The sequence below is a fragment of the Eretmochelys imbricata genome, chromosome 1 (assembly GCF_965152235.1).
Source record: "Eretmochelys imbricata isolate rEreImb1 chromosome 1, rEreImb1.hap1, whole genome shotgun sequence".
In the NCBI taxonomy this organism is placed as follows: domain Eukaryota; kingdom Metazoa; phylum Chordata; order Testudines; family Cheloniidae; genus Eretmochelys; species Eretmochelys imbricata.
In genome coordinates, this window is record NC_135572.1 from 287118455 (window position 1) to 287131269 (window position 12815).

The 12815-nt window shown below is 40.8% G+C and overlaps 1 protein-coding gene across 1 annotated transcript in view; it reads right to left on the reverse strand.

Annotated features, from left to right (window-relative positions):
• Positions 1 to 12815, reverse strand: part of OTOGL (otogelin like) — a 132654-nt gene that overhangs the window by 78990 nt on the left and 40849 nt on the right. Inside the window, exons 24-25 of the mRNA XM_077838230.1 lie at positions 8172 to 8279; positions 6268 to 6406 (exon numbers count right to left, since the gene is read on the reverse strand). Of these exons, the coding sequence (XP_077694356.1) occupies positions 6268 to 6406; positions 8172 to 8279 (247 nt within the window). The remainder of the gene's footprint in view (positions 1 to 6267; positions 6407 to 8171; positions 8280 to 12815) is intronic.

The following is a 12815-nucleotide window of genomic DNA, read 5'->3' on the forward strand; positions in this document are numbered from 1 at the left end:
CCTTGCAGGACTTCCAAAAATTGATATAAAAGAGGAGCTTGACTCCCACTGACTTCATTGGGCTTTGAAGCAGGCTCTGAGTATTAACACAGAGCTTTCATTCAAGGACAGGCTGATCTTCAGGCTACACAGACCCTTCAAAATTCTTCCTTGGCTGATATTCATCAGCGGGGCACATGACCTCTCCTACATCACTGAATGTGGAACTCTGTTTCTCCAAAGAGGACAGCCTTGAAGGGCTGCAAAATGCCAACACACTGGCATTGTGCAACCACTATTGAAGATGAGATTGAATTTCAGGAGTGAAAGCAGCTATAGAGGCAGTTATGCACTAATTAGATTAGGCCCTACATATATACCACACAAGTGGCCATTTTAACATAAATACAAAAGTACCAGGAAACAACCAGGAATGAAACAACTAAGGAACACATAGTCTAGACAACCTCAGTTATTTTACAGTAGAAAAATAGCACTGGGTTTACTTTCCTATGCTTTTAGGGAAAGATCTTCTATTTCGCTATAACACTCGGCTGGCATGAATTCATCAAGATTCAGATCTGCAAAAAATGAGCAATTTACTTGATTTACGATGAAGTGAAAAAGATTAGTCGATCTGCACAGACTAGAGATTTTCTGCTTTGAAAGGATTTGTTAATTAAGGAAGATTTTAAATTGTTAGGGCTTAAAATAGACACGTTCTTTAAGAAGTCATACACAAGTGCAGTAACCTTTACGTGCACTAAATTCATAATGTTATATACTACATGAAACAAAATGTCTTGAAAGATGTTACTAATTAATGAGAAATAATGACCTCCTTGATTTTAAAATAAAAAATTGCTCCATTCAATTCTTTCACATGTTTTTCTTACCCAACAGAGAATATGTTTTTGAAACTTTTATAGAAAGCCTTTTCATTTGCCTGGTGTCATCTTAAACAAAAAGTGCTGATAATAATTACACTGAGTCTGTGGTTTAAAATGTCCTAAGTTGCTGAAAGATTACATGTGTTTCCTTTTCCCCCCTCACAACACAAGCAGGTGCATCTTATTAAACTTTAACAGCAGGATATATTGATAATGTGTATAGTTTAAACACAGTGCATCAGATTCAGAAAGGCTAAATGCCAAGTCAAACAGCATCAGCCATTTAAGTGGATTGGCACAACTCACTCTCCTATCAACTGAGAAAACAGCTACAGTAGATTCAGGATAAAACTCAAGAACTCAGCCTTGTGTCAGTAAAGAACACAGCAATAAGTATTTGATAGCAACAGTTCCCAGTATTGTATTCTAATGCCAGTTTATAAACTAGCAGGAGCAAAGTGACCTATTTCTCAGCAGAAAAAAAAAAGAGTTGTATTAAGAGAAGGGACAAAATGATTACATAGTTTTTAAATATCAGACTATCCTTCTTTCCCTTTTACAGAGCACATGTTGCTCTTGGAATGACAAACACAGCGCCAGATTTTCTAATAAGTCAGTCTTGCCATTGGTTGCCCATAATGTGTACTCATGTTAAATGCATGTGCAGATCAGCTGTGCAAGTGTACAGCTAACCTATTTGAAATTCTGGTTCAGAATAGGCTGTTTAACCAGTCAAATTAATGTGTACATTTTAAAGTGGTGATTTTTTTTCCTTGCAGAAAATGGGAAATGATATTTTGGAAGGCTACCGTAATACAATAAAAAAGTACAGTAGAACCTCAAAGTTATGAACACCAGAGTTATGAACTGACCAGAAGTACTCAATCAGGTAGCAGCAGAGAGAATAAAACAAAATGCAGTACAGTATAGTTAAACGTAAACTACTAAAAAAAAATAAAGAGAAAGTTTAAAAAAAAAAAAGATTTGACAAGGTAAGGAAACCCTGTGCTTTTTTTTATTTAAATTCAAATGGTTAAAGCAACATTTTTCTTTAGCATAATAAAGTTTCAAAGTTGTATTAAGTCAATGTTCAGTTGCAAACTTTTGAAAGAACAACCATACTGTTTCGTTAAGTGTTACAAACATTTCTGAGTTACAAACAATCTCCATTCCCAAGGTGTTCATAACTCTGAGGTTCTACTGTAAATAGTTTCCATTCACTTCTTCCCCAAGAGCAACAAGTTAGAATTATCATTTGAAATTATTATATCAAATATGCTGCTGAATAAGCATAATGTTACTTTTTAGGGAACTACTCTGTAGTGGAGGTAGTGTGGACAAGTGGACAAAGCACAGACCTACCAGTCTGTAATATGGCAATTATATGTGTACAAATGAATGAACGTGCAGAATTAGAGGCTGGGTATTAGGAGAATGTGAAGTAAATAGGGTAAAGATTAAATAATAATAATTTTGCTTCTGGCCTTGCTTTTAGTTTAAATAGGCTAAATAAGCAAGTAAGAGTATGTACGTGAAAGCACAAGGCTGCACCCTCTCTTCCTCCCCCCCACCCCCAAGCCAGTAGCCTTGAAGATAAGTGGCTAATAGAACAAGGGGTTGCTATGGTAACCAAGCAGCTGGCGGGGAGGGGAGAGGAGGGTGTAAGGAGGAGATGCAAAGTCTGCAAAAGAGGAACCATGGCCAAAAGTAACACTGCTTTTTAGCCCTTCCATCAGGTACAAAAGAGGTGGTCTTCTAGATCCCAGACTTAAGACTCCCCAGAACGGAACATGACCACATATTGGAAGGGGTGGTACCAGGGGAGGGGCACTACAAGTATAATTAAGTTTGCCTAGAAGAGGGGAAAAAGAAGAGGGAGCTCCATAGGCGTGCAGAGCTAGGGGTTAGGAGAAGACGACGGTTCTATTGGCATATAGAAATATAGTTGGGGGAGGGGAAGTGGAAAACTTTATCAGCGTATAGAGATAGCCAAATGGGTATCAAGGGCTTTGGAATATGCTTGCTTGTTTAGCCCCAATATACCCATTGAATTGCCTGCAGACTGGACTCTGGACTGTTATTTTCTGGCGAACTGTGTCTGGGAACTGAGAGGGAGGAGACTGGGTCCTGGCTGGATAAGCATGTGGACCACATGTTCACGCTCCCACAGGTAATATGCCAACCACACCGATATACATTACAAGCGATGTTTATTAAATATGATAGACAAAGTATATACTTTAATATTCAGTTGGAGTATCTATAGCACATATACTTCAGAGTTCCAGCTAAATCAACTGGATTTAATGAATAGGAAATAAAACAGTTTAACCTAATCCCCGGGACACATATTTAAAGCAGAAACCACCCATCCTTTCAGTAGGAGACACACGGAAACTATCCGATAAATCACCATCATCATCATAATTATGGAACAAATCAGTTCTTCACTGCCTCTAAATATTTTATAGACAGAATTGAACAAATAGCAATGTTATTGATTCTAGCAATCATCATATAGCGCCTGGCTTGTAGTAAACAATCCTTCTGCAGGGGTGGTGAAATCCTTCAGCACTTCAGTGCAACCCAAGGACCATGAACAAATTAGCTATTGTGAACCAGGCATATCTTAATTTAAAAAAAAAACAGAGTTTGAAAGGCTTCTAGGTAGGCCTACCATTGCACCTGTCTCCAACACAACAAGGATAGTACTGATATCACAAATCTACATAGGCAGCATTTTCATCACTTGTGTCATCTTGTTCACTGGATGAAAGGACTGCAGGCAATGTGCCATATGCCTTGATTATGTGACTGCCAACTTCATTCTTGAACTTTAGAACTCCATATGCTCCCAGTGGTTCATTTCCAAATTTTATATATATTTAATATGAAGAAGAATGGCAGGTGAAACTGGACTGGACAATGTGAGGGATCAGCAAGATAGTCACAGCCCCCTGAAGGTAAAGAGGCTAGTAAAGATTAGGCTATATACCTATCTGGCTGGATGATTTACAGATTAAGAGATGGCTATTAGTTTTCCAACTCACGCATGCCAGGATGGTATTATAAATAAGTTAACTATTATTTCTAGTTAGAAGATGCCCTGATGCATATCAGGAGTTTAGCTGAGAGTGATTTTGTTTTGGCTTTTGGGAAAAGAGGATTGTAAATCATTATTTTGAATCGTACGTTACAAACAGACATAAAAACTTCAGGCCATAGATCCCCAAAATGTAAGTTCACATTGTTCTTACTTTGATAATCTTGTTTTATTTCACACAGTTATGGCGATTTTGTAAAGTTTCTATGAAATGTTATTTTGAATAATAATGACTGAGAAGCTGGGCTTTTTATCAGAGAGTTAGAAGAACTAGGTCACATACTGGCATAGTAAGAATATTCTTTTATAGGACATTACTGGAATTCCAAAAACAGATTCTCACTTCTAAGCACCACCATCAGCACCAACCAAGAAGAAGAAATAATTAGTGGTTTTTTAATAACAGGAGGATACATTTAGAAATGTCAGTAATGGTATTTTTACACAAAATAGGCAAGTAACATAAATATTTGCTATTAGGAACATTAGTATATAGTTGCCAGCCAATCATAATAAAGGAATTTGTGGTGTTTTTGTTAAATCAGCACACTTGAGTTTAATTAGACACATGCATTCAGGGTCTAATCCAGATCCTATTGGAGTCAATGGAAAGACTTCAACCGATTTGGGCATTGTGGATCAGGCCCCTAGAAACTATGCCAACCAAGTGTATTTTATGAAATGAACATGTGATATAAAACAAATAAAACAAACAAACAAATGCAAAAGCTGTATCTAGCTGCACAGTAGTTTCCATGCTAGCTGCTCTAACAAGAAAACAGTCTCTGGGTATGATTACACTGCAATTAGACACCCATGGCTAGCCCGTGCCAGCTGACTCAGGCTTGGGCTCTGGGAGCTCAGGCTAAGAGGCTGTTTAATTGCAGAGCAGACATTCAAGCTCAGGCTGCAGCCCACGCTCTGGGACTCTCCCATCTCCCAGGGTCCTAAAGCCAGGGGTCCACCCCAAACCTGAACATCTACACCACAATGAAACAGCCCTTCAGCCCAAGCCCGAGTCAGCTAGCATGGGCCAGCTGCAGGTGTCTAATTGCAACGCAGACATACCCTGGGAGAGCAATACAGCTGTCATTTTGAAATTACATTGTCACTTTTCATTGTTTTCTGAGTCACAGAGGATATAGTGCAAAGCAATTACCTATATAGTTAGTTTAGAACAATGGTTCTCTCAATCCGGGGCCCAGCTGTGTGCTAAAAAAAATTCAAAATTTGCCACTCTGATCTGAAAGGGGGCAGGGCTGGCTAAGGGGAAGACAGTGTCTTGCAGCCTGCTGGAGTGTTCCTGCCAGCAGGGAAGCTGGTGAGTGCTGCAGAGGGGCAGGGTGCGGGAGAGTGGGGTCTCTGGGCAGGTGTGTGGGGAGGGAGAGTACTCTGGGTAGTGAGGGGGGATGGGGCACTGGGAACTGGAGGTTTGTGGGGGTACTACAACACCCCCAGGTTTTAGGCTGACAGGTCCCACACAGTGAGGTATGGGGTCTGGTTGCCCAGACCCACGCTGTGAGGGTGTGGCGTCCGGCTGCCCGGCCCTGTGCCCAGGGCTCCGCTCCTGGCCCCACTCTGTGGAGGGGTCTCTGAGCGGGGGGCGCTGGGCATAGGGGACTGTGGGGCGCTTTTATGGGGGTGCTGTGGTTCTCAACCTGCAGCCCACAATGATAAATAGGTTGAGAACCACTGGTTTAGAACAAGCTAGCTAGATGCAGTTCTAGCTGGATGCAAATAATGGTTAGCCAATCTTAACCTGTTCCTATGCCCTGCTATTTGTTTTAAGGCTGACAACTTACTCAGCAAGGTTGAGTACAGAAAATAAAGACCACCTTTGCTACAAAGAGCTTAAATCTGAAAGATATAGATGGAGGAGCACAATGGGAACTCCAGTTGTGGGGATGGCTTGATGAGGGTGGAGTCTACACATCTCCTTGATTTGTTTTCCCTTATCATGGAAGGGCAGAGACAGGTCCTGTCTTTTATTTGTCCTTAGAGCACCTATGTACACTTTGGCCACTATATAAAAAAAAATCACCATCATCATATTCAAAATAATGTTAGCACAAAAAGCCATTTATAGGATAGTTCTTTATAGATTTCCCCCCAAAGTTCCCTTACATCTCTGTTGCATGCTATTTATTAAAGGCTCTTTCTAAATAACAACTATTGGTATTGAAAAAATGTAGAGGCTCCCTTTGCAAGTCCAGTTCTCTATTTTTTATTCTTTTTTTTAAAAAACACAGTGGAATATATGGAATATAAAAACAATGTGTGAACAAATTCTCCTACCTTCACTAAATAAGCTTGGCAGTCACTGACGTAATCATATTCCAACCCATCAAAAGTATAATAATGTCGATCCCCGTAAACCGTACACACAGCAGGACAAGGATAACTGGTGCATGTGAATATCCCTCGTCGACAAACACTATGAGGAAAAGGTAATATAGTCCATAATGTCTCATAGAAAGGCTATTTTCCTTTCAAACCCTTATTTTTCAAAGAAGTTTTCTTAGTCTCCTTATTTTGACTTTGAAAAAAAACAAGGAAGGGGGAAACTTGCATGGCCATGTTAGCCCAGAGTTGTGCTGCATGCTGCCCCAGAACTGTAGGCTTGCCAGTGTTGCAGAAGTGGCAAAAGGGTGGCCTTAAACCCACATATTTGATAAAGATGTGCAGAAAATGAACATGAACACCCTACCGATTCCATGGCATGTAAGAGCATTCCTACCTGCTCCTCAGGGTGCACCGGCAACATGGATAACTCCAGCACCGTGATACCACTTTACAATGCCTAAGCCAGATTCTTAGAACACTAATGTAGCTCACGAAAGCTCATGCTCAAATAAATTGGTTAGTCTCTAAGGTGCCACAAGTACCCCTTTTCTTTTTGCGAATACAGACTAACACGGCTGTTACTCTGAAACCTAAGAACTTTCTGTTCATGATTCGTTTTGATACATTTTTGAGACAGGATCTACATTTGTTCAATACACAGAACTCTCCTATTACTATCAATGGATTTCCTTGTGTCAAACGAGCCCCAAAGTTGCTTATATTTGGAGGGCCAAATTTTGCTGTCAGTTACATGAAGTGACTTAAATGGAGTTGCCTGTTGTAAATGACAGCAAAAAAATCCAGAGCCTCTGCTTCTGCACGTGTAATTAATTTTCTGCGCTCATACAATTTGCTAGTAATATTTTCACACAGTCACTAATTTGTGATGGGACTGGAACACGACTTATGAGGAGAGGCTGAGGGAACTGGGATTGTTTAGTCTGTGGAAGAGAAAAATGAGGGGGGATTTGATAGCTGCTTTCAACTACCTGAAAGGGGGTTCCAAAGAGGATGGATCTAGACTGTTCTTAGTGGTAGCAGATGACAGAACGGGGAGTAATGGTCTCAAGTTGCAGTGCGGGAGGTTTAGGATGGATATTAGGAAAAACTTTTTCACTAGGAGGGTGGTGAAACACTGGAATGCGTTACCTAGGGAGGTGGTGGAATCTCCTTCCTTAGAAGTTTTTAAGGTCAGGCTTGACAAAGACCTGGCTGGGATGGTTTAGTTGGGGATTGGTCCTGCTTTGAGCATGGGGTTGGACTAGAAGACCTCCTGAGGTCCCTTCCAACACATATTCTATGTGTATGCAAGCTGACTACAAAGCAAGTGCAAACAGGTTGTGTTCCTCAGTTATATTTTTTTCCACATGTGAGTTAGGGCATACAAAGTTATGTGTGTGCCAATGCAGGCCAGGTGGGAGATCTGTGAAAGGAATCCACGTGCTATATTTCCAATTTTAAAAATATTTTAAAGCTGTTTAGCTGTTCTATTTCCTTTAATTTTTTGTGAACCATTTTTTTTTCTTTCATGGTCTTGACTAATAGACAGATTCTGGTATCCTTACTCATACTATGTAGTACCTTGCCCTGCACATAGCCCCAAGCCTTATTGGAGGATAGCATATAAGCTCATCCTAACTGTATCCTGAGCTACCAAACGACCAGCTTCCTCACCCATGATTTTAGATTCAACATTTCTCCTGTATTCTTCTTCACAGTTTCTCTTTCTTGATATTTCCGTTCCTGTACCACCTTGTTTTTCAATGTAGTTACAAAATTTCTGTATTAAGTATAAAGTTCACTTTATTATCAGGAAATGACATTTTGGAAATATGTAAAACATAATAGTCACTTACCAGGTATAGCAAGGTGTAGCTATCACTTCTCCGGACAGATACTCCCAATCTTTCCAGGTACATGGACAACTATCAGGAACATAACATTTCCCTTTATGCTCTGCCATCCTTCAAAATAGAGAACAAATCATTGTTTAAAGTGAAAATCCAAGTACGTGAGCTTAAACTAACCACCGAAAGCACAGTTTTTCAGCTCTGGTCAATAGAATATTGCCGGTCACTGGAGAACTTTCTGGTGGTCCAGAGAGCTGGCTGATCACATTGTGCTGCCTTCTTACCTCCAGCTGCTCAGCTACATAAAAGAACAGCTAAAATATACTACATGCTTTCCTGATATTATGCTCTAGGAAAGCAACTGCTGTAGTTGCTGTTGTGGCTGAGTGGGGAAGTGGTTCATGCAAATGAAAATAGATGCCATCCACACTACAAATCAGTCTGAGGATCCTTCACTTAAAAATTTAAACAAAGTTCACAGTAATGTTTTCCCAGTATCATCACCAGCATTAAGGATGAGTTTGGTTGTTTTTTTTTTCAAATGAATTAATAAGATGTGATGAGTCACCCTGTTACCCTCTGCTTCCAAGAAGAGGGAGTCTTGTTTGTACTTAGCTCCCTAACATCAGCAGCCTGTTAGCCACTCAAGCATTCTTCTCTGGGCTATGCCAGCCTTTACTTTGCCTTGCAGGTTAACAACAGGTGCATCCCAGTCCCTGAGTCCCTTTGAAGCAATCCCCTGCGATAGCCAACCCGACACTGGCTACTCACAGAAATATCAGGTTTGCTGAGTCTAAGGGAACATTATACACACAGCTTGTAAGATTCAGCTCAGAACCATCCCTTTGCTTAACACCACAGCACTGAGATATATTTATAGTGAAAACAAGAATAAGATCATCATCAAAGATTAGAGATTAAGCAGATAGTAGTGAGGATATTGGAAACAAATCATAGAATCATAGAAATATAGGACTAGAAGGGACCTAAGCAGGTCATCTAGTACAGTGCTGTGCACTTAGGCAGGACTAAATATTATCTAGACCATCCCTGACAGGTGTTTTTCTAATTTGTTCTTAAAAATCTCCAATGATGGAAATTCCACAACCTCCATTGGTAATTTGTTCCAGTGCATAACTACCGTTACAGTTAGGAAGTGTTTCCTACTGTCTAAACTAAATCTCACTTGCTGCAATTTAAACCCATTACTTCTTGCCCTGACCTTGCCCAGTGGTTAAGGAGAACAACTTATCACCCTCCTCTTTTTTACAACCTTTTATGTACCTGAAGACTGTTATCAAGTCCCCACTCTGCCTTCTCTTCTCCAGACTAAACAAACTCAATTTCCTCAATCTTCCCTTATAGGTCATGTTTTCTAGACTTTAAATCAGTTTTGTTGCTCTCCTCTAGACTTTCTCCAATATGTCCACATCTTTCCTAAAGTGTGGTGACCACAACTGGAAACAATACTCCAACTGAGGCCTTATCAATGTCAAGTAGAGTGGAAGAATTGCATCCTGCTTACAACACTCCTACTAATACATCCCAGAAGGATGTGCACTTTCTTGGCAACAGTATTACATTATTGACTCATATTTAGTGTGTGATCCACTACAACCTCCAAATCCTTTTCTGCAGTACTCCTTCCTAGGCAATTTCCATTTTGTATTTGTGCAGTTGATTATTCCTTCCTATGTGTAATACTTTGCTCTTGTTCTGATTGAATTTCATCCTATTTATTTCAGATCATGTCTCCAGTTTATCCAGCTCATTTTGAATTTTAATCCTATCCTCCAAAGTACTTGCAAACCCTCCTAGCTTGGTATCGTCCACAAACTTTAAATGTACTCTTTGCCATTATCCAAATCATTTATGAAGCTATTGAATAGAACCAGACCCAGGGCAGAGCCCTACAGGACCCCACTCTATATGCCCTTCCAGCTTGATTGTTAACTATTGATAAGTACTCTCTGAGTATGTTTTTCCAACCAGTTGTGCACTTGCCTTACAGAAGGTTCATCTAAGCTATATTTCTCTAATTTGTTTATGAAAAGGTCACGTGAGACAGTATCAAAAGCCTTAAAGTAGAGATATATCACATCTACTGCTTCCCCTCTATCCACAAGGCTTATTATCCTGTCAAAGAAGGATATTAGGTTGGTAGACATGATTTGTTCTTGACAATTCCATGTTGACTGTTACTTATCACCTTTTGTTCTTCTAGGTGTTTGCAAATTGATTGCTTGATTATTTGCTCCATTGTCTTTCCAGGTAATGAAGTTATGCTGACTGGTTTATAGTTCCCTGTGTTGTCCTTATTCCCCCTTTTATAGATGTAAGCAGTGTCAGGATGAGCTCCACCCTGACATCTGGTGGTGAGGTGTGGCAAGTTTTGGAAAAGAACTTCAGGGGCTGATCTCATTTGCATAGGCACACCCACCACGCCTAGAATGAGACCATAGCTGCCCAAATGGTCACTTTGGCTGCTGTGGGATCCCCAGTGTCTCTGTTATTGGGGCAGGAAGAATAAATTGTTATTACCCTGATTATGGGAACTGTGCTTGGAACTGTACGTGGCCTTTTGTTATGATGGAGGGATTCACCATCAACTAAGTAGCACTTGCTAGGCAACGGTCATGGGTTCCAAAACTGTGTGAATGGAGAGAGGTTGGGGACAAGTATTAATACTTGGTGGCATGGGCCCCTTGGTGAGGACCTTACATGCTAATTGCACTTCCTCCTCTCTCCACTGTGGAATATCAGAGCTAATTTTGATTTCATTAGAAGTTTGGTTGTAGGCTGCTGAGCTCACTTTGGGCTGACAGTGCACCAGCACTGGGGCTCCCCTACTACAAGCTGAATTCACCTAAGAGCTGAAATCACTGAGTGTTGTGTTAAGTAGTGGGGGAGCCTGAAGATATATTGTGGAGCAGTTTGCAGGACGGCTGGAGTGCCTTGCGGACCGGCTGGTGAAGCAGTTCGATGCGGAGCAGTTTGTGGATGGCAGGAGCTGCTTGTGGGCCATGGAGCTGAGCGAAGGAGTTCGTGGGGCGGCTGGTGGAGCGGAGCGCAGCTGAGCAAAGGAGTTCATGGGGCGGCTGGCGGAGCGGAGCGCCGCTATGGAGCGGTCAGCTTCAGATCATGTAAGGTGCCTCTTACCCCCATCCCATTTCCACCCAGGTTGGGAGGTAAAGCTCCGCAGATAAACTTTCGAACTCTGGGGCTGCCCTGACCAGGGACAGAGACTTTTGGGGCATTGGACTTTTGGGATTTTGGGTGATTTGGGGTTGCTGAACTCAAGAACCAAAGGGAAAAGGGCATGCCCCAATTTGCTTGGGGTGGGTTTTTTTTTTGCTCATGGGTTGTGTTATGAATCCTGTTGGTGGTGTTTCCCCAACATAATGCCACATTGTTTCTCTCTGTTATTAAAAGGCTTTTCCTACACTCAGACTATGTGCTTGCGAGAGGAGAAGTATTGCCTCTTGGAGGCGCCCAGCGGGGGTGGTATATATTTGTCCCAGGTCACTGGGTGGGGGCTCGAGCCGGTTTGCATTGTGTTATTGGAATGGATCCCCTAGATATTGAACCCGGCCCTTGTTGCTGCCAACTCTGACGGGCAGAAGGGTTACACAGATAGGTACTATATTTTCCCTTTTTCAGTCCTCAGGTACATATAAAACAAAATCATAACACACTTGCAAGAGACTAAACTTAATTAATAGGTTAACCTCCTGTCTAAAGAAGTGTATCTCACCCAAAGTCCTTTTCAGCATTTTCAGCTGGCTGAGATCCCATTTTCCTAAATGTAAACAGGAGCAGGATGACAGAGTATCTTCTTTATTCCCCAAATACAGCCCAGCAAACCTTTGAAGTGCATCTCAAGATAACGTTCTCTTCCCCAGCTATGTTCCTCTACCTGTTAGTTCCTATCTGAAATTCTGCATTCAGCTCAGACAGGTATTGTGAATGAGACAATACTTAAATTTACATTTAAACAACCAGACAGATGGACACATATCTCTTATCTGATAGAAAAGCTATTTTGCACATCTGATGGTGACCAGTACCTTAGAAAAGATTTTAAAGCTTTTCAGTATGTATGTATACACACACACACACACACACACACACACACACACACACATTACTGCTTTCATACTACTTGCACTTATATTTCACAAAAATATTAATAACCAGTGTGACATGGGCTTTCCTTTGAGACCAGAACATACATACCAGAATCAGGATATTCTTGTACCCATTTGCCAGTTGACATTAAGGGGTTCTTCAGTCACATAAGATATAAAACTAGTCTATTGTTTTTTTTATCTCAATGGCAGGGAGAAAGTCTTTAATAATGGGGTTTTCTTTTTAAAAATTAAACAGAATTGTTCACAATTAGAAGGAGGGGTAAAGATTAGCCTCTGTTCATTATTATTTCTTGTTCCTCAACATCTCTTCCTAACACCTGACTATATCAACTGAGGCTAGTACTAGTGCCTTACAATTGCAAATCTATAATAAGTCTGTTACCTTCCCAGGACTTTCTTTAAGTCCCACTCCATCTAAACTGGATATCAATAACATTTTTTTCTGTAAAAACAGAAATAATTTCTAACCCTCATATTTTGGAGATAACACTATTCTATT